Source organism: Pseudophryne corroboree, chromosome 1, assembly GCF_028390025.1.
Source record: "Pseudophryne corroboree isolate aPseCor3 chromosome 1, aPseCor3.hap2, whole genome shotgun sequence".
NCBI lineage: Eukaryota > Metazoa > Chordata > Amphibia > Anura > Myobatrachidae > Pseudophryne > Pseudophryne corroboree.
In genome coordinates, this window is record NC_086444.1 from 1,228,826,113 (window position 1) to 1,228,847,122 (window position 21,010).

Sequence of the window (21,010 nt, forward strand, 5' to 3'; positions counted from 1 at the left end):
GGGACTCTGGGTTATAGTTTTAGCTGGAATAAAAATAACAATCCCCCGACCTTCCCCCCCCCCCTTCCTGGGCCAGTGAGACCCTTTATCACTGACTGTGTCTATGTCTCCCGTGTACGGGTCAGGCAGCGCTGTGCTCTCCTGTGTACGGGTCAGGCAGCGCTGTGCTGTGCTGTGTACGGGTCAGGCAGCGCTGTGCTCTGCTGTGTACGGGTCGGGCAGCGCTGTGCTCTCCTGTGTACGGGTCGGGCAGCGCCGTGCTCTCCTGTGTACGGGTCGGGCAGCGCCGTGCTCTCCTGTGTACGGGTCGGGCAGCGCCGTGCTCTCCTGTGTACGGGTCGGGCAGCGCCGTGCTCTCCTGTGTACGGGTCGGGCAGCGCCGTGCTCTCCTGTGTACGGGTCGGGCAGCGCCGTGCTCTCCTGTGTACGGGTCGGGCAGCGCCGTGCTCTCCTGTGTACGGGTCGGGCAGCGCCGTGCTCTCCTGTGTAGGGGTCGGGCAGCGCCGTGCTCTGCTGTGTACGGGTCGGGCAGCGCCGTGCTCTCCTGTGTACGGGTCGGGCAGCGCCGTGCTCTCCTGTGTACGGGTCGGGCAGCACCGTGCTCTCCTGTGTACGGGTCGGGCAGCGCCGTGCTCTCCTGTGTACTGGTCGGGCAGCGCCGTGCTCTCCTGTGTAGGGGTCGGGCAGCGCCGTGCTCTGCTGTGTACGGTTCGGGCAGCGCCGTGCTCTCCTGTGTACGGGTCGGGCAGCGCCGTGCTCTCCTGTGTACGGGTCGGGCAGCGCCGTGCTCTCCTGTGTACGGGTCGGGCAGCGCCGTGCTCTCCTGTGTACGGGTCGGGCAGCGCCGTGCTCTCCTGTGTAGGGGTCGGGCAGCGCTGTGCTCTCCTGTGTAGGGGTCGGGCAGCGCTTTGCTCTCCTGTGTACGGGTCGGGCAGCGCTGTGCTCTCCTGTGTACGGGCCAGGCAGCGCCGTGCTCTCCTGTGTACAGTAGAAGGAGAGAGTAGTATACATGATGTGCTTTGTTTTGTCCTAAGGGCGAAGAGCTGAGTGAGGCCAATGTCCGCCTTAGTCTTTTGGAGAAGAAGTTGGACAGCGCCTCCAAAGAAGCAGATGAACGAGTGGAAAAGATCCAGACAAAGCTGGAGGAAACGCAGACCCTGCTGAAGAAGAAGGAGAAGTAAGTTTCTGGAGAGTTATTAGGATATGTCAGTCCTTATATCTGCACACATGTGGGAACCCGTCCTTTCTCCAGCAAGCAGACACCTCCAGTTATACCTGTGTGTATGTAATATGACTGTGTATCACCCACACGCCTGCACCACATGTAGTGTCCATGTAATTGTGTGTTACGCAGCGTTGTACAGTGTGGGGATAGTGTGACATGGGACAGCCCTGCCCCCTAGTAGGTCACAGTGTAACACGCAATACATCATGTATGGAGGGTGTGCGGTGCTGCAATGACTGTGTCACCTGTGTGCAGGGAGTTTGAGGAGACCATGGACGCCCTGCAGGCGGATATTGATCAGCTGGAGTCAGAGAAGGCTGATCTCCGACAGAGGCTAAGCAACCAGTCCAAGCGCACCATCGAGGGGCTGCGCGGGGGTCCTGCGTCTATCGTGTCCGGCATTGCAGGAGGTAAGCGTCCTCGCCCTGTGCCAAATGCAGAATATAGGAGGCAGATTATTTGCTGACTGTCACTCACCTGATAATATATGTAGTTCTCTGGGGGACCCGAGCTCTCATACAATGTCCCATTTACTGTCCTCCTAACCGGTGACCTATGTGACCTGTGCTGCCCGATCTCGCGGCTGACGTTCTCACTACTTGTCTGTTTTCCTGCCCTGTGTCCATGCCAGAGGAGGAGCAGAGAGGTACAGTACCCACACCTGTACTCCCCTACCTGTAGCATGTACCAGAACAGATGGCTCACCTGCTGCACATGCATGATCCCGTGTACATTCTGCATGATCTGGCAGCTCTGCTGCGTGTATTGGTTCTGTGTGCCGATATCTGCACGTACCCTCACCTGACATTGCCGGCCGCGGTGCAGAGGTCCGGCTGTGTGCATGTGATTCACCTCCTGACATGTCCTCGTCATGTTCTCTCATCCACACCCAGGATTGTCATCCAGCCAGTCCATGCTGAACGGATCCGGGCCAGTGCAAGTGAAAGATTCCCCATTGCTGCTCCAGCAGATCGAAGCCCTGCGCCTCTCCGTAAAGCACCTGAAGCATGAGAACAACCGGTTAAAGGTAAGGCCGGCGCTGTCTGTCTTCCGTGTGTTCCTCCGTGACCCAGGGAGGCTGATGCTGTAAACACAATGGTCGTGCCTGTGTCTGAGCCTCAGTGTGTGACTTGTATATATCCAGTTCTCCCCCGGGATGATTAGACGTACCTGAGTTTGGGTCCTGCTTGGGATTACATACAGTTAATTTACTCCCATTATAGCAATTTTAGGAAATGTCAATCAGCGAAGAATAGTTTTCCTGACCCGAGGCCCTTACGTGTTCTAGAGCGGATACAGCATGTGTTTCAGGCATAATAGAGATTAGCAACGTGACGGAATGAGAAAAACATGAACCCTTCTCCCCATCTCTAAGGTACCTGCCCATGTGTAATAGACTGTGGTTGCATGGTCCAGGCGTGATCACTGCTAGATTTAAACCAGTCATTTATTTTACAGCCTCGTTTTTCTTTAAAACCAGTTGCCGCTTTAAATCTAGCGGCTCATCTCGCCAAAATCACTCAGAGAACAGCATATCGCAACATAATCACATCTGGGCCGAAATCCTCTCCAATACTGGTGTCTGAGGGATGGAGAGACGTTACACAGTGTTAGTGTTTCTGAGGACTCCCTATGAAATGTTGCCTAGAATGTGAATAGAGGAAGAATGTGTAGTAGGGCGAGACTCTGTTCTGTTTTCACTGACTGCTTTGTGCCTGTTCTCTCAGATGTCTGGGCGGGAGCAGCCTGTTTAAATGTCTAAGTGGGAGGAGCCTGTTTAAATGTCTAAGTGGGAGTCGCCCGTTTAAATGTCTAAGTGGGAAGAGCCCGTTTAAATGTCTAAGTGGGAGGAGCCTGTTTAATGGTCACTAACAGGCAGACAGACTGATCAGGTTTTGTAATCATGGCTGAAGGGGTAATTCAGATCTGAGCACTGCTGTGCGTTTTTTCGCACAGTGGGTGATCAGATCTTAACTACGCATGCGTCAGATCCGCACTGCGCCCGTGTGTCGCACACCAGCAACGGGCATCGGTGCCTAGCAACGGGATGGTGCAAAAAATCCGAACACACGGGCGTTCGCAAGGAGATTGACAGGAAGATGCTGTTTGTGACCGTTTTCCAGGAGTGTCCGGAAAAACGCAGACGGAACCAAGCGTTTGAAGGGAGGGTGTCTGACGTCCGCTCCGGCCCCGATCAGGAGGATTCCATTGCAGCGGCTGAGTAAGTCCTGGACTGCGCAGAGACTGCACAAACTGATATTTGTGCAGCTCTGCTAATTAAGCGATCGCACATCTGCACAGCGTTTCCCCCTCCCCCTGTAGGCAGCGACTATCTGATCGCAGGGCAGCAAAAAACGCACCCTAGCGTTCAGGTCTGAATGACCCCCTGAGCCATTTCTGTATCTGTACTGATACTCATAAGCTGTATCTTATCCCGTTACTGTATTACTGAGCTACGCAGCATGTTATGTGTAGTATGTAGGTGTGGAACGTATCGGTCATCCAGATTGTACAGATCCATCTCCTTTCTATGATTAATAATAATGTCCTCCTATGTCGAACCAGGCGCACCAGATGAAGGAGGACCTGTCTGCACTTCCCCCACTGTGTGTCCCTAAACTGACCCTGACTAAAGAGCGTCAGGAAGTCCTGTCCGGGACTCTGTACCGCAAGACCAGCCAGCTGCTGGACACCCTGCAGCAAATGAGCGCCAACGCCAAAGTGGTGGACATCACACACAAGAAAGGGGGTACGTTCCGGGGGTCTGAGCGGGGTCAGGGGGTGCTGTGTCATAGAGCCGCGTTAATGGCGTCTCGTGATTGTCTCCGTGTACAGGAAATCCAGCAGGACAGCTCCTGGAGCAGACCGCCCGCCTCAAGTCTCTGAGTGACACTATCGACAAGCTTAAGGTAACTGTGTGTGTGTGCCGGCTGGGCGGCCTGGTACCAGTATAGGAGCCCCAGTGATTAGGCAACTAGACTGGGAGCGGTGAGACAAGCCATCAGTGTCACATGGGGGGAATATATATTTCTCTGACGTCCTAATTGGATGCTGGGACTCCGTAAGGACCATGGGGATTAGCGGCTCCGCAGGAGACTGGGCACAACTAAAGAAAGCTTTAGGACTACCTGGTGTGCACTGGCTCCTCCCACTAAGACCCTCCTCCAGACCTCAGTTAGATTCTTGTGCCCGGCTGAGCTGGATGCACACTAGGGGCTCTCCTGAGCTCCTAGAAAGAAAGTATATTTTAGGTTTTTTATTTTACAGTGAGATCTGCTGGCAACAGACTCACTGCAGCGAGGGACTAAGGGGAGAAGAAGCGAACCTACCTAACTGGTGGTAGCTTGGGCTTCTTAGGCTACTGGACACCATTAGCTCCAGAGGGATCGACCGCATGGAACCGGCCATTGATGTTCGGTCCTGGAGCCGCGCCGCCGGCCCCCTTACAGAGCCAGAAGCAAGAAGTGTTCCGGAAAATCGGCGGCAGAAGACTTCAGTCTTCACCAAGGTAGCGCACAGCACTGCAGCTGTGCGCCATTGCTCCTCATGCACACCTCACACTCCGGTCACTGATGGGTGCAGGGCGCTGGGGGGGGGGGCGCCCTGGGCAGCAATATAAACACCTTGCCTGGCAAAATCATCACAATATATAGCCCCAGAGGCTATATATGTGATAAATACCCCTGCCAGAATCCATAAAAAAGCGGGAGAAAAGTCTGCGAAAAAGGGGCGGAGCTATCTCCCTCAGCACACTGGCGCCATTTTCTCTTCACAATGCAGCTGGAAGACAGCTCCCCAGGCTCTCCCCTGTAGTTTTCAGGCTCAAAGGGTTAAAAAGAGAGGGGGGGCACTAAATTTAGGCGCAATATTGTTTATACAAGCAGCTATTGGGGGAAAAAGCACTCAGTTATAGTGTTAATCCCTGCATTATATAGCGCTCTGGTGTGTGCTGGCATACTCTCTCTCTGTCTCCCCAAAGGACTTTGTGGGGTCCTGTCCTCAGTCAGAGCATTCCCTGTGTGTGTGCTGTGTGTCGGTACGGCTGTGTCGACATGTGGGATGAGGAAGGTTACGTGGAGGTGGAGCAGAGGCCTATAAATGGGATGTCGCCCCCTGTGGGGCCGACACCAGAGTGGATGGATAGGTGGAAGGTATTAACCGACAATGTCAACTCCTTACATAGAAGGCTGGATGACGTAAAACAGCTGTGGGACAGCCGGCTTCTCAGCCCGCGCCTGCCCAGGCGTCTCAAAGGCCATCAGGGGCTCAAAAAAGCGCCCGTTACCTCAGATGGCAGACACAGATGTCGACACAGAGTCTGACTCCAGTGTCGACGAGGTTGAGACATATACACAATCCACTAGGAACATCCGTTACATGATCTCGGCAATGAAAAATGTGTTACGCATTTCTGACATGAACCCAAGTACCACATAAAAGGGGTTTTATTTTTGGGGAGAAAAAGCAGCCAGTGTTTTGTTCCCCCATCAGATGAATGAATGAAGTGTGTAAAGTAGCGTGGGTTCCCCCGATAAGAAACTGGTAATTTCTAAAAAGTTACTGATGGCGTACCCTTTCCCGCCAGAGGATAGGTCACGTTGGGAGATATCCCTTAGGGTGGATAAGGCGCTCACACGTTTGTCAAAGAAGGTGTCACTGCCGTCTTAGGATACGGCCACCTTGAAGGAGCCTGCTGATAAAAAGCAGGAGGCTATCCTGAAGTCTGTATATACACACTCAGGTTATATACTGAGACCTGCAATTGCCTCAGCATAAATAGTGCTGCTGCAGCGTGGTCTGATACCCAGTCAGATAATATTAATACTCTAAGACAGGGATAATAGTTTGCTAACATAGAGCATATTAAAGACGTCGTCTTAGATATAAAGGATGCACAGAGGGATATTTGCCGGCTGGCATCCAGAATTAATGCAATGTCCATTCTGCCAGGAGGGTATTAGAAACCCGGCAGTGGACAGGTGATGCTGCCTATAAAAGGCACATGGAGATTCTGCCTTATAAGGGTGAGGAATTGTTTGGGGATGGTCTCTGGGACCTCGTATCCACAGCAACAGCTGGGAAGAAAAATTTTTACCTCAGGTTTCCTCACAGCCTAAGAAAGCACTGTATTTTCAGGTACAGTCCTTTCGGCTTCAGAAAAGCAAGCGGGTCAAGGGCGCTTCCTTTCTGCACAGAGACAAGGGAAGAAGGAAAAAGCTGCACCAGCAGCCAGTTCCCAGGATCAAAAATCTTCCCCCGCTTCCTCTGAGTCCACCGCATGACGTTGGGGCTCCACAGGTGGAGACAGGTGCGGTAGGGGCGCGTCTCGGGAACTTCAGGGACCAGTGGGCTTTCCCACAGGTGGATCCCTAGGTTCTGCAAATAGTATCACAGGGATACAGGCTGGAGTTCGAGGCGACTCCCCCTCGCCGTTACCTCACATCAGCCTTGCCTGCTGCCCTCGGAGAAAGGTAGTACTGGCGGCAATTCACAAGCTGTACTTCCAGCAGGTGAAATCAAGGTACCCCTCCTTCAACAAGGCCGGGGTTACTATTCCAAAATGTTGTGGTACCGAAACCAGACGGTTCGGTGAGACCCATTCTAAAATTGAAAGCCTTGAACACTTATATACGAAGGTTCAAGTTCAAAATGGAATCGCTCAGGGCGATTATTGCAAGCCTGGAGAATTTCATGGTATCACTGGACATCAAGGATGCTTGCCTGCATGTCCCTATTTACCCTCTTCACCAGGAGTACCTCAAAATTGTGGTACAGGATTGTCATTACCAATTCCAGACGTTGCCGTTGGTCTGTCCCCGGCACCGAGGTATTTACCAAGGTAATGGCCGAAATAATTATCCCGTACTTGGACTATCTCCTTATAAAGGCGAGGTCCAGGGAGCAGTTGTTCGGCGGAGTAGCACTATCTCGGGAAGTGCTACAACAGCACGGCTGGTTTCTGAATATTCCAAAGTCGCAGCTGGTTCCTACGACGCATCTATTGTTCCTGGGTATGGTTCTGGACACAGAACAGGATAAAAAGGGTTTCTCCCGGAGGAGAAGTCCAAGGAGTTGTCGTCTCTAGACAGAGACCTCCTAATACGTATACAGGTGTCGGTGCATCAATGCACGCGAGCCCTGGGAAGGATGGTAGCTTCTTACGAAGAAATTCCATTCGCCAGGTCCCATGCAAGGATTTTCCAGTGGGATCTGTTGGACAAGTGGTCCGGGTCGCATCTTCAGATGCATCGGCGGATAACCCTGTCTCCAAGGGCCAGGGTGTCGCTGTTGTGGTGGCTGCAGAGTGCTCATCTTCTAGGGGGCCGCAGTTTCGGCATACAGGACTGGGTCCTGGTGACCACGGATGCCAGCCTTCGAGGCTGGGGGGCAGTCACACAGGGAAGAAACTTCCAAGGCTATGGAAAAGTCAGGAGACTTCCCTACACATAAATATTCTGGAACTAAGGGCCATTTACAATGCCCTAAGTCAGGCTAGACCCTGCTTCAACACCGACCGGTGCTGATCCAGTCAGACAACATCACGGCGGTCGCTCATGTAAACCGACAGGGCGGCACAAGAAGCAGGATGGCGATGGCAGAAGCCACAAGAATCCTCCGATGGGCGGAAAATCATGTGTTAGCACTGTCGGCAGTGTTCATTCCCGGAGTGGACAACTGAGAAGCAGACTTTCTCAGAAGATACGACCTCCACCTGGGAGAGTGGGGACTTCATCCAGAAGTTTTCCAAATGATTGTACACCGTTGGGAAAGGCCACAGGTGGACATGATGGCGTCCCGCCTCAACAAAAAGCTACAAAGATATTGCGCCAGGTCAAGGGACCCTCAGGCGATAGCTGTGGACGCTCTGGTGACACCGTGGGTGTACCGGTCGGTGTATGTGTTCCCTTCTCTGCCTCTCTTACCCAGCGTAATGAGAATAATAAGAAGGAAAGGAGTAAGAACTATACTCATTGTTCCGGGTTGGCCAAGAAGAGCTTGGTAACCAGAACTCCAAGAAATGATCTCAGAGGACCCATGGCCTCTGCCGCTCAGACAGGACCTGCTGCAGCAGGGGGCCTGTCTGTTCCAAGACGTACCGCGGCTGCGTTTGACGGCATGGCGGTTGAACGCCGGATCCTGAAGGAAAAGGGCATTCCGGAGGAAGTTATCCCTACGCTATTTAAAGCTAGGAAAGAAGTGAACGCAAACCATTATCACCGCATATGGTGGAAATATGTTGCGTGCTGTGAGGCCAGGAAGGCCCCAAAGGAGAAATTTCAGCTAGGTCGATTTCTGCACTTCCTACAGTCAGAGGTGACTATGGGCCTAAAATTGGGTTCCATGAAGGTCCAGATTTCGGCTCTATCGATTTTCTTCCAAAATAGAACTGGCTTCACTGCCTGAAGTTCGGACTTTTGTTAAGGGAGTGCTGCATAGTCAGCCCCTGTTTGTGCCTCCAGTGGCACCGTGGGATCTCAACGTGGCGTTGGATTTCCTAAAGTCGCATTGGGTTGAGCCACTTAAATCCGTGGAGCTACAATACCTCACGTGGAAAGTGGTCATGCTGTGGGCCGTGGCGTCGGCCAGGCGTGTATCAGAATTGGCGGCTTTGTCATACAAAAGCCCTTATCTGTATTTTATATGGATAAGGCGGAATTGAGGACTCGTTCCCAATTCCTTCCTAAGGTGATATCAGTTTTTCATGTGAACCAACCTATTGTGGTGCCTGCGGCTACTTGGGACTTGGAGGATTCCAAGTTACTGGACGTAGTCAGGGCCCTGAAAAGTATATGTTTCCAGGACGGCTGGAGTCAGGAAAACTGACTCTCTATTTATCCTGTATGCACCCAACAAGCTGGGTGCTCCTGCTTCTAAGCAGACTATTGCTCGCTGGATCTGTAGCACGATTCAACTTGCACATGCTGCGGCTGGACTGCCGCACCCTAAATCTGTAAAAGCCCATTCCACGAGGAAAGTGGGCTCTTCTTGGGCGGCTGCCCGAGGGGTCTCGGCTTTACAACTTTGCCGAGCTGTTACTTGGTCGGGTTCAAACATTTTTGCAACAGTCTACAAGTTTGATACCCTGGCTGAGGAGGACCTAGAGTTTGCTCATTCGGTGCTGCAGAGTCATCCGCACTCTCCCGCCCGTTTGGGAGCTTTGGTATAATCCCCATGGTCCTTACGGAGTCCCAGCATCCACTTAGGACATCTGAGAAAATAAGATTTTACTCACCGGTAATTCTATTTCTCGTAGTCCGTAGTGGATGCTGGGCGCCCATCCCAAGTGCGGATTGTCTGCAATACTTGTATATAGTTATTGCCTAACTAAAGGGTTATTGTTGAGCCATCTGTTGAGAGGCTCAGTTATATTTCATACTGTTAACTGGGTATATTATCACGAGTTATACGGTGTGATTGGTGTGGCTGGTATGAGTCTTACCCGGGATTCAAAATCCTTCCTTATTGTGTCAGCTCTTCCGGGCACAGTATCCTAACTGAGGTCTGGAGGAGGGTCATAGTGGGAGGAGCCAGTGCACACCAGGTAGTCCTAAAGCTTTCTTTAGTTGTGCCCAGTCTCCTGTGGAGCCGCTATTCCCCATGGTCCTTGCGGAGTCCCAGCATCCACTACGGACTACGAGAAATAGATTTACCGGTGAGTAAAATCTTATTATAAATATAGACAGGAAAGAGTTTCTGTGGCGCCGGCGTTGCGTACATTCGGTAGTTTGTATAGCGTAATACAGGACGTGACACAATACATTCACTGAAGACACCCAGGTAACCAGAGACTAGCACACACGAGGGTATAGCAAGAACTCGCTAAATACCGCACTGCGTGGCTGCTGCACTTCCTGCGCAATCTCTGCTGCGGTGACAGCGAAGGGACAACTCCTGTCCTATCACATAACAGCGACTCGGCGTGTAATATCTGCCATCTGCCCCCTCCGTTATGAAACTCTCTGCGTTAGCGACACACTCCGTTATCTCCTGCCAAGATGTGAATAGAATACAGACGCTAGCCGCCAGTCCGGTCCAGTATATATGGGTGCCCCGTGGATTAGCGCTGGCAGCCAGGATTGGGTAAGGGGAGCACATAAACATTTAGGGTGGAGATGCTCTTTAAATCCTCAAGTGCAGGAACTAACATTACATCCAGGTTCATTGAGAGAGAATTATTGTATATTCATTCATTCAGTACAGACATAACTCACCCAGAGGTGAAAGCACCGTATATAGGCCCTCATTCCGAGTTGATCGCTCGCAAGGCGAATTTAGCAGAGTTGCTCAGGCTAAGCCGCCGCCTACTGGGAGTGTATCTTAGCTTCTTAAAATTGCGACCGATGTATTCGCAATATTGCGATTACAAACTACTTAGCAGTTTCAGAGTAGCTTCAGACTTACTCGGCATCTGCGATCAGTTCAGTGCTTGTCGTTCCTGGTTTGACGTCCTAAACACACCCAGCGTTCGCCCAGACACTCCCCCGTTTCTCCGGCCACTCCTGCGTTTTTTCCGGAAACGGTAGCGTTTTTATCCACACGCCCCTAAAACGCCGTGTTTCCGCCCAGTAACACCCATTTCCTGTCAATCACACTACGTTCGCCGGAGCGAAGAAAAAGCCGTGAGTAAAAATACTATCTTCATTGTAAAATTACTTGGCGCAGTCGCAGTGCGAATATTGCGCATGCGTACTAAGCGGAATTTCACTGCGATGCGATGAAAATTACCGAGCGAACGACTCGGAATGAGGGCCATAGATAACATGTTAAGTATAGGTTAATATACACATAATATACCATATATAATATAAATAAGGCAGGCGGCATTAAAGGTTCCTGTATCCTGAGTGCTGTATGCTATGTTGCAGCCCTGGTGTCGGCACTCATCATATACTTTAGACCAGAGGTTCTCAAACTCGGTCCTCGGGGGCACACACAGTGCATGTTTTACAGTTCTACTCACAGAATCGCAAGTGAAATAATTAGCTTCACCTGTGGACCTTTTAAAATGTGTCAGTGAGTAATTAATACACCTGTGCACTTGCAGGGTTACCTGCAAAACATGCACTGTGTGTGCCCCCGAGGACCGAGTTTGAGAACCTCTGCTTTAGACAGTGATGAAATGTTGACATGTTGGACTGTTGATATACTGTCCCTGGTGGCCCAGCGGTGACTTACCTGCTCCTGACTGCTGCAGCGGCATCCGGGTCCTGGCACTACCGGTCAGACCCCCGATTCCCCAGCGTTCTAGTGAGCATTTCACCGCAAACCCTCCCTCTTAGTGCCTTACTCTAACCTTCCCCCACCGGCTAACGCTGATGCCGATATCTGACAATGGCGGGTCCTCTGGGACGGATGCTGTCTGCTCCTGCACACATGGTGATCGCACTGCCTGGCGCAGGTGCCCCTGGGGCGGCAGTAAGGGGAGTCTCTCTACGGCTGAGCTGCTCTAGTAATCAGACCTGTGAGAGGAGAGTGGGAGCGTGCTGGCCGGGGAGCCTGCATGATGGGCTGGGTCTTACCTCCATCACTGGCCAACTTCTAACATGCACTGAGAGAGGTGACTGCTCCACCTGAGCTGTGTTCATGCTGCTTCTTTCCTTCCCTCCACAGGATGAAGTCCTGAAGGAGACGGTGTCACAGTGCCCCGGGGCAAACGTCCCAACAGACTTTGCCACGTTCCCATCCTCAGACTTTGTAAAGGTAAGTAGCCTTGTGCTGCCCCAAAGGGCTGACAGACTAGATGCAGCGTGGAGTTCGCATACACGCCAGGGCCAGATAGTAACCGTTATTTATGTAGCGCCACCATATTAAACAGCGCTGCACGTTGCCTGATTGTGAGTCGCACGCAAGGCAGCGGCATCTCGCTATGTTTAGCAAACTGCACATGCGCTACAGCCGACATACCTAGAACAGGTGTGTCATGTGTCTCAGTCGCTACTCACCGACCGCTACTTGGGCGATACTTGGCGCCAATGGGGTGTGCACATGTAACACAAGTGCCCCATGCTTGTGTAGCCAGATGTGCAGTGTATGAGGAGTAGGAGTGAGTGCTGTTACTAGTGATGACTGCGCTCAGACTCAGGCCTAGAATATCAGTCCCTCCCCCCAGCGCTGTTTACATGTGTCCTTACTAAGCTAAAATCGTGCACAAAGCCCCTCTGCCTCACGCCACGGCCCTGCTCTGCTAACCACTGTGTCACCATATATATATATATATATATATATATATATATATATATATATATGTGTAATACTGTGATGCTTGTCTCCAACAGGCCAAAGAGGAGAAGAGAGAAGACACTGTGTACATCGGTAAAGTGACGCTTCCCTGTCAGCCGGGCCAGGGCCAGATCCACCGACTCGTGTTATCCCCGGAGCAGCTGTACGAGCTGCACGGCCGCCTGATTGGTTAAAGAGACAGTATCTACCCTGGAGGGGTCTCGGTGTATGGCTGGCTTCTCTGCGGCCTATCAACACCGTAACACACTATATATATCGGTTCTTTGCCTTGTATGCTCCGGGATACTCCTTTATAAGTGCTATTTATTAAGCCCCCAAAGCGATCATGGCTGTTCCACGGATTCTCATCAGAAACGGCCTAGTAATCACCTGATCAGGAGAAGCGGAACGTACGGAGTAACCATACTCGGGAAAGTGACACTAATTACATTGTCTCCTCCTCTCACGCTGTGACTGATGGTGACACCTACAGGGGCGGCGCAGTGTTTCGCTGCTGGCGGGTAGCGGTGTATTGCCGGATCAGGTCCTGTGTGATAACGTCTGATTAGTCACATATATACGCTTATATTACAGCTTGGGAAGTGTTCCGTGTCCTGAAATGCTGACCTATGGTTATAAATATAATTCCATGTTCTCTCTGTCTGTGTGTAGTGTCAGTAATTGGGGCAATGTTCTGTCTGTACTGGGACGTTAGCCTGACGTTGCCGGAAGTGAGTTACAATATTATGTGTGCACTAAAGACGTTACACAGACGATTCCCTGCGTGCCTCCCGTGTCTTCTCGTGGTGTGGACTCTCTGCCTCCCGCCCCCTCTAGTGGTGTGGACTCTGCCTCCCGGGACCTCTCGTGGTGTGGACTCTCTGCCTCCCCGGTCCCCATTCTGGAATGTTACCTGTGTAGGGCTTTCTTCAGCTTTTGGGTTCTTCTTTTAAAGTGCCTTTGTACGACGTTTGTTCAATAAGTATGGTGATCACGTCATGTCAATGAGACAGGTTTGAGTTTCTAAAAATATATATAATACATGCTGGTGATAGGCCAGAGGATAAAACCATGTGACTCATGTAGCTAAAAATTAGCCTGGATTACTAAACTGGGCAGGTTTTCCTAATATGGGGCTGTGGAGTAAATTAAGCCAGTTTGAAATTGAGGGCGACTAAGTGATTGCAAGATTTGTCAGAAGCATCTGGGAGAGCACCGGCAAAGAGACACCCATTTTCATGTGACATTTTTCCCACAAAGGGGGTGGTGTATCAAAGCTTGGGGAAGAGGTAGTGTCAACCAATCAGCTCATTACTGTCATTTTACAAACACCGCTTGCAACATGGCAGTTAGGAGCTGATTGGTACTTTATCTACAAGCTTTGATAAATCTCCCCCAAAGTGATTTGCGGCAGCAGCTTATAGTACCTCCTCCTCATTAGGAGCGGTGAGGAGGGAGCCACGCCTCATATCTCCCGGCAGCGTTGATGGGCGGAATGCTGTATAGTCGGTGAAATGCTGAACAGATGAAGCATGTAAATAGTGCATTGCTGAATGATGAACCTGATTTGGTTGTGTGAAAGTTACATGTAAGAATAGGAAGAAGACTATTTGGAAAATGCACTATGAAATATTGCTTTAATTATGCTCCTATTTAAACGTGGAAAAGTAAATTGGTCAAATTACCCCCAGATGGCTCAGTGATGCGCCTCAACTTGCCCCTACTCTGGGGTAAATTGAGCCATAAGACCGCTATAAGTTATATTCTCCCAGCCTGTAGGTAGAAATACTCATTTTTCATGCAGAAGTGATAAATATGTTTTGCATAAATTTGCGGAGGGAAAATAAATATTTTCATGCGGACTTACTAACAATCTCTTATTGGGATACAGGCTCTGGGAAGAGCTGGAAACATAAAGCGATCGGGCTGCTTCTTTCTCATGTACCCAGCACACACTGCGCATGTGCGTCTGTCTGCCTGCGCGTGCGTGCGTCGCAGTGGGGGAGCTGGCGGCTGCCTCCCCGTATATCTACAAATGATCTATTATAGGGTAACTCCATCTGGAGAAACCTACGGAGGCTGCGGCAGATATCGGCTGCGGTCTTTTCCTTCATATATTCGCTGCATACTTGAATATTTTTCTGCATCGCATTTGCACCAAAATGTTTTATTGTGCTGCTGCTCCTGGTGGCAGGTGGGTCGGGATAAGGACGGGTGTGTAAGCCAAACACCCGCATGTGCGTCCTTTTATCTGCAGGAGTAAAGAAAGCGCATATACACACAACCATTGCCGAGCCGGGTATACAGACCGCTCAGCACAATGAGGAAAAGGCACCTACTGGGGGCTCAGCTTGTGCTTGTAATTTTAGGTGCAGATTGCATGTCCCCCTCTTGCCACACACAGGTGTCTCATTCTACCACATGGGCCTAGGTAATGTATCAGGTAAGATGCTACAATGCTAGCGGCCCTCTCCTAGCTCAGCGTGACAGAGCATGCTCCCTTCTGACATGGGTCAGTTTGGTGCGGAGAATCCTGACTGGCCCGCAGAGCCCTGAGCCCAGCTCTGCGGGGAGGAACAGGAGAGCAGACTACAAACCAGGCTTATCCCCAACGCCGGTGCCCGGCCTCACTTATGCCCCTGTGGCTGCAAATCCAGCGTATTCCCTACGCAGAGGCATGCGGGCTGTCCTAACACCAGCAATGCCTGTGGTTTCTGCAGGAGATTTACAGTAAGCACATGTGGATGTGATGTTCCGGTGTCCACATCCTCTTCACCATGCAGTGTGTAATATTGTGGTCATTGAAAGGAAGCGAGTAACTTCCCACCAGTAAGAAAGTACAGGAAGAGCGGCGTTGTGCAATCTGTACCCTTCATGTTGCACAAAATAATGTGTTCCTGCAGAAACGTAACGTGTGACATCAATCATTAGGAAGACTGATCGCCTAACGCACAGTGACAGACGAACCAATCACAGGAGAGAATAGAATTCACCAACTTTATTCCTCTAATGCCCGTTCTAGAGCACGAGCAGTCATTTCACTATGGGGGAGATGTATCAAAGCTTGGAGAATGATAAAGTATCAGCCAGCTCCTGTCATCTTTCTAACAAAGGGGTCTACTCATGAAGCAGTGACAAGTGTGCAGAGCTGAGCCAGTGGAGAAGTTGCCCATGGCAGCCAATCAGCTGCTACGTATAATTTTATATAATGCACTTAATGTTACCTCAACACTGGTTGGTTGCCATGGGCAACTTCTCCACTGGCTCACTTCTCCACTCTTTTCACTGCTTCATGAATAGACCTAAGTACTAAGCCTTGGAGAGAGATAAAGTGGACGGGGATAAAGGGGGTGTATTCAATAAGTCGAAAGCTGCCGTCTTGTAGGAAAGACGGCAGCTTCCGCCAAGTTTAGGTTGGAAGGGTTTCCGACCTATTCCATTCTGGCTGTTTTTTTCCCGACAAGTCGGGAATTCCCGACTTGTCGGAAAACACGTGGATTGTCTGATTAGCCGCAGATCCACGTGTTCCGCGGCCAAATCCGACAGGTTTTGGCCCCGGTTCCGACAATGTCAATCCAACTCTTTTTTAAAGACGAATTGACATTGACTGAACCGGGGAGATGAGACGGGTGAGGCGGCCGGAGGAGGAGCGTGTGAGGCGGCAGGAGGTGCAGCGTGTGAGGCGGCCAGAGGAGGAGCCGGGGAGATGAGGCGGCCGGAGGAGCAGCCAGAGGAGGAGCCGGGGAGATGAGACGGGTGAGGCGGCCGGAGGTGCAGCGTGTGAGGCGGCCAGAGGAGGAGCCGGGGAGATGAGACGGGTGAGGCGGCCGGAGGAGCAGCGTGTGAGACGGCCGGAGGAGGAGCGTGTGAGGCGGCCGGAGGAGCCGGGGAGATGAGACGGGACGGGTGAGTATTGGCAGTGGTAGCAGCAGCACGGACACCGGCACTCAGCAGACCTGGCCACTGGACCAGACAGCCTCCCACTGACAGTTGGCGGGAGCGGCCCGCCCCATTGAGGACCCGACAGGTATTGAATACACCCCAAAGTACAAGTCTATCAGCTCCCAACTGTCATTTTTCAAATCCATGACAGTTAGGAGCTGAGTGGTTGGTACTTTATCTCCATCCAAGGCTTAGTAAATGGATCCATAAATCTGGCCAAGGAGATCTTTAATACTGGGGGTCAGTCAGCGTTCTAGGACTTCCAGTACCTGATATAGATGCCCCTGTGTTGTCTCGCCAGTCCGGGCTCCATTACTTGTTATGGCGGGCCTCCTGCCATGTCGTCCAAGGCGAATCCCTTTGTGTCCCTATAACAAAATGGCCCCAAATGTGCTGCAATCGGGAGCATGTGTACATAATTATTGGTCAGGGGGTAAAACAGGCACAATCGCTGCTCTGTTGGACAATACTGCAAACTGCATCCGGAATAAAGCATTAATGTGGGACCTCTCCTCATCCGTGGCTGGAGCCTGTATGGCACCAGTAATATAATGGGCAGCCAGGTACCTGGGACGCAGCAGCAAGTGCTGAGGATTACTGTGGTCTGTTCTCAGGCTCCGTCCGTCCTCTCTGAAGCACCTACAGACGGGGGGGGGGGGGGGGACTAAAACACAACGTAATGGGCCTGATTTAAGGGGGCACGCATGCGGCAGCCTCTATTGGCAGCCACCCATCTGTGACAATGCAAATGCCGCTACAAGCACTCTCCCTGGTGTACAGCCGTGTGGCTGAATATGTAAGGACTGTGCCGTCCTCTTTGTGCGCCTGTGCACGCTGTAATACTGATCCTTATACACCACCATCAGCACTTGCACCAACTGTATGGCAGCAGCAGTGTCTCCATCTGGCTGTGGCCTCCTTTTACCTGTGGCTAGGAACGCAGCCTCATTACCGGACACACCCACTGAGCGGCCCATGTGTGCCGGCACTAGTAGTCACTGCCCAGCTCTTTACAACCACATTTCTGATATAGTGTGCCCTGGTCGCAACAGTGCCTCTGTGCATACATTCTGTGTAGCGCATGTGTCTGTAGTGTATTTGCCGTGGGATAACGCACGTGTCTGTGTTGAGCATGGCTGCGGGATAACGCACGTGTCTGTGTTGAGCATGGCTGCGGAATAACGCACGTGTCTGTGTTGAGCATGGCTGCGGAATAACGCACGTGTCTGTGTTGAGCATGGCTGCGGGATAACGCACGTGTCTGTGTTGAGCATGGCTGCATGATAACGCACGTGTCTGTGTTGAGCATGCGCTGCGGCATAACGCACATGTCTGTGTTGAGCATGCGCTGTGGGATAACGCATTTGTCTGTGTTGAGCATGCGCCGTGGGATAACGCACGTGTTGAGCATGCACTGCAGCATAATGCACATGTCTGTTGAGCATGCACCATGGGAATAACACGTATTTCGGTGTTGAGCATGCGCTGCAGGATAATGCATGTGTTTGGAGAGCATGCACTGTGGGATTACACGTGTGGCTGGACCACATGCGACTTGGGATAACGTACGTGCCTGTGTTGAGCATGCGCTGTGGGATAACGCATGTGTCTGTGTTGAGCATGCGCCGTGAGAACACATATGCTAGATTTGGACATGGGCCATGGGATAACGCATGTGTCTGGAGAGCATGCACCGTGGGATAACGCATGTGTCTGTAATGCGTGCACCGTGGGATAACGCATGTGTCTACAACACATGCAAAAATAGTATTGTGTGTGATTTGCATCCAGTTCTGAACCAGGTCTAGTACAGTATATTCTTCCTGACGTGTTTCTCAGAAACATACAGCTCTGATTAAACTGTACTGGGATTTGTATTTCTATATTTGTGACTGTCCCGCATCTCTGAGGTTAGTGGCCGTATAACATAAACTGAGCATCTAGTGCGGGCGGGAGGACAGAGAAACCAGTGTCCTGCACCAGAAAGTATGGTCAGATAGGGAAAGAGATGCCGGCCTCGCTGTAGCTTTGGGATTGGAACCTGGCATCAGTTTATGTATGGGGAAGTAACTACAGGAGATTAATAAAGCATGGCATCCATCCCCAGGGCACAGCTCCGAGACTGGCAATGCAGTCACAGAAATACCAGCTTAGAGTAATGCACATCTGGCTGATGCGTTGTCTGCAGCTCGCCCACAAGAAGCATAAACGCACGTTATACACAGATCTACAACAAGACACAGGATGATGAAACACATAAAACTAAAGAGCGGCATGTGGAATTTCTGGGGGAAGACGCACTGGCTGTGGGGTTACAGAATCATTACACCACCAAAAAGAAGAGAAAGTGATTGGAAGCTGCAAATACAATTAAGTTCCAGGGGCTTATGTAATCGCCTGCGTGCTGCACGCTCTGCGGAAATTCCAGCGCGTCTGCCTGTAATTTTAAAGCAGCAATCATTTAAACTGCAAAACCAGACTGGTGGTTACATTATGGATGTGATAAATATTTGCCAGACTTGCAACACACACACAAAACTTCTTCCCCCATTACCACCACACCATGGTGCAGATAGACCCTGGCAGCAGTAGGAGGAGACTGTTTCACTCTTTTTCCATTGGAATATCTTGTAGTAGTAGCTGTTGTAGTAGTACTGGCAGTAATAATAGTAGTAGTAGTAGTAGTAGTAATATTACTAGCAGTAGTAGCAGCAGTACTTGTAGATGAGAGTAACAGCAGTAGTAACAGATGAGGGTAATAGTAGTAGCAGCAGTAGTACTAGATGAAGGTAATAGCAGCAGTAGTAGTAATAATAATAATAATAGTATTACTAGCAGTAGTAGCAGTAGTTGTAGATGAGAGTAACAGCAGTAGTAACAGATGAGGGTAATAGTAGCAGTAGTAATACTAGCTGTAATAGATGAGAGTAACAGCAGTAGTAGTATTAGCTGTAATAGATGAGAGTAACAGCAGTAGTAGTACTAGCTGTAATAGATTAACAGCAGTAGTAACAGATGAGAGTAATAGCAGCAGTAGTAGTAGTACTAGCTGTAATAGATAAGAGTAATAGAATCAGCCGTAGTACTGGTAGCAGCAGTACCAGCAGCAGTATAAGATGAGGGTAATTGTAGCAGTACAATCACTGCCAGATGACAGTAATAATACTGGTAGCAATAGTAACAGCAGTAGTAGATGAGGGCAGTAGTACTGGTAGCAGTAGTAGAAGTAATAGTAGAACAGGTAGTAATAGAACAGCACTAGCACATGAGGTTTGTAATATCAGCAATTGTACTGGTAGCAGCAGTAGATGAGGGCAGTAGTAATACTAACAGATGATAGAACTAGTACTGGTAGCAGTAGTAGTAGCAGCAGATGAGGATAGTAGTACTGGTATCAATAGTAGAAGTAGCAGATGATAGAACTAGTACTGGTAGCAGTAGTAGTAGTAGTAGTAGCAGCAGATGAGGATAGTAGTACTGGTATCAATAGTAGAAGTAGCAGATGAGAGAACTAGTACTGGTAGCAGTAGTAGTAGTAGTAGCAGCAGATGAGGATAGTAGTACTGGTATCAATAGTAGAAGTAGCAGATGAGAGAACTAGTACTGGTAGCAGTAGTAGTAGTAGCAGCAGCAGATGAGGATAGTAGTACTGGTATCAATAGTAGAAGTAGCAGATGAGAGAACTAGTACTGGTAGCAGTAGTAGTAGTAGCAGCAGCAGATGAGGATAGTAGTACTGGTATCAATAGTAGAAGTAGCAGATGAGAGAACTAGTACTGGTAGCAGTAGTAGTAGTAGTAGCAGCAGATGAGGATAGTAGTACTGGTATCAATAGTAGAAGTAGCAGATGAGAGAACTAGTACTGGTAGCAGTAGTAGTAGTAGCAGCAGCAGATGAGGATAGTAGTACTGGTATCAATAGTAGAAGTAGCAGATGAGAGAACTAGTACTGGTAGCAGTAGTAGTAGTAGCAGATGAGGATAGTAGTACTGGTATCAATAGTAGAATTAGCAGATGATAGAACTAGTACTGGTAGCAGTAGTAGTAGTAGCAGCAGATGAGGATAGTAGTACTGGTATCAATAGTAGAAGTAGCAGATGAGGATAGTAGTACTGGTATCAATAGTAGAAGTAGCCGATAAGGGTAGTAGTACTGGTAGCAATAGTAATAGCAGTCGATGAGGATAATAGTACTGGTATCAATAGTAGTGGTAGCAGATGAGGATAGTAGTACTGGTAGCAATAGTGGAAGCAAATGAGGGTAGTAGTACTGATAGCAGAAGATGGTAGTAGTTATACTAACAGGCAAGGGTAATAGTACTACTAACAATAGCAGTGGTAGTACTAGTAGCAATAGTAGATGAGAGAAATAGTACTGGTATCAATAGTAATAGGAGTACTAGTAGTAGATGAGGGTAGTAGTACTGGTAGCAATAGTAATAGAGTAGTAGTAATAGCAGTAGATGAAGGTAGTAGTAATACTTACATGAGAGTAGTAGTATTAGTAAATTTAGTCAATGTTTTCTTGTGTTGTCCATGTGTTTGCTATGTAAGATGCTGTGAACCTCTTGTGGTGCCATACATGTAAAGGATAATGAGAAAAATTACACTAGTTTTAGTAACAGC

General features: G+C 50.0%; 1 protein-coding gene across 12 annotated transcripts in view; it reads left to right on the top strand.

The window, feature by feature from the left end:
• The window catches only part of DCTN1 (dynactin subunit 1), a 208,258-nt gene extending 195,154 nt beyond the window's left edge, over positions 1-13,104 (top strand). For 10 of the 12 annotated variants that reach the window (XM_063925387.1, XM_063925389.1, XM_063925393.1 and 7 more), the window contains 8 exons: positions 1,035-1,177; positions 1,481-1,635; positions 1,857-1,871; positions 2,119-2,252; positions 3,791-3,974; positions 4,061-4,134; positions 11,837-11,926; positions 12,502-13,104. In XM_063925387.1, coding sequence (XP_063781457.1) covers positions 1,035-1,177; positions 1,481-1,635; positions 1,857-1,871; positions 2,119-2,252; positions 3,791-3,974; positions 4,061-4,134; positions 11,837-11,926; positions 12,502-12,639 — 933 coding nt within the window. In that variant the 3' untranslated portion in view covers positions 12,640-13,104. The remainder of the gene's footprint in view (positions 1-1,034; positions 1,178-1,480; positions 1,636-1,856; positions 1,872-2,118; positions 2,253-3,790; positions 3,975-4,060; positions 4,135-11,836; positions 11,927-12,501) is intronic. The other 2 variants (XM_063925388.1, XM_063925397.1) reach the window with 1 other exon arrangement.
• Positions 13,105-21,010: the final 7,906 nt, after the last annotated feature.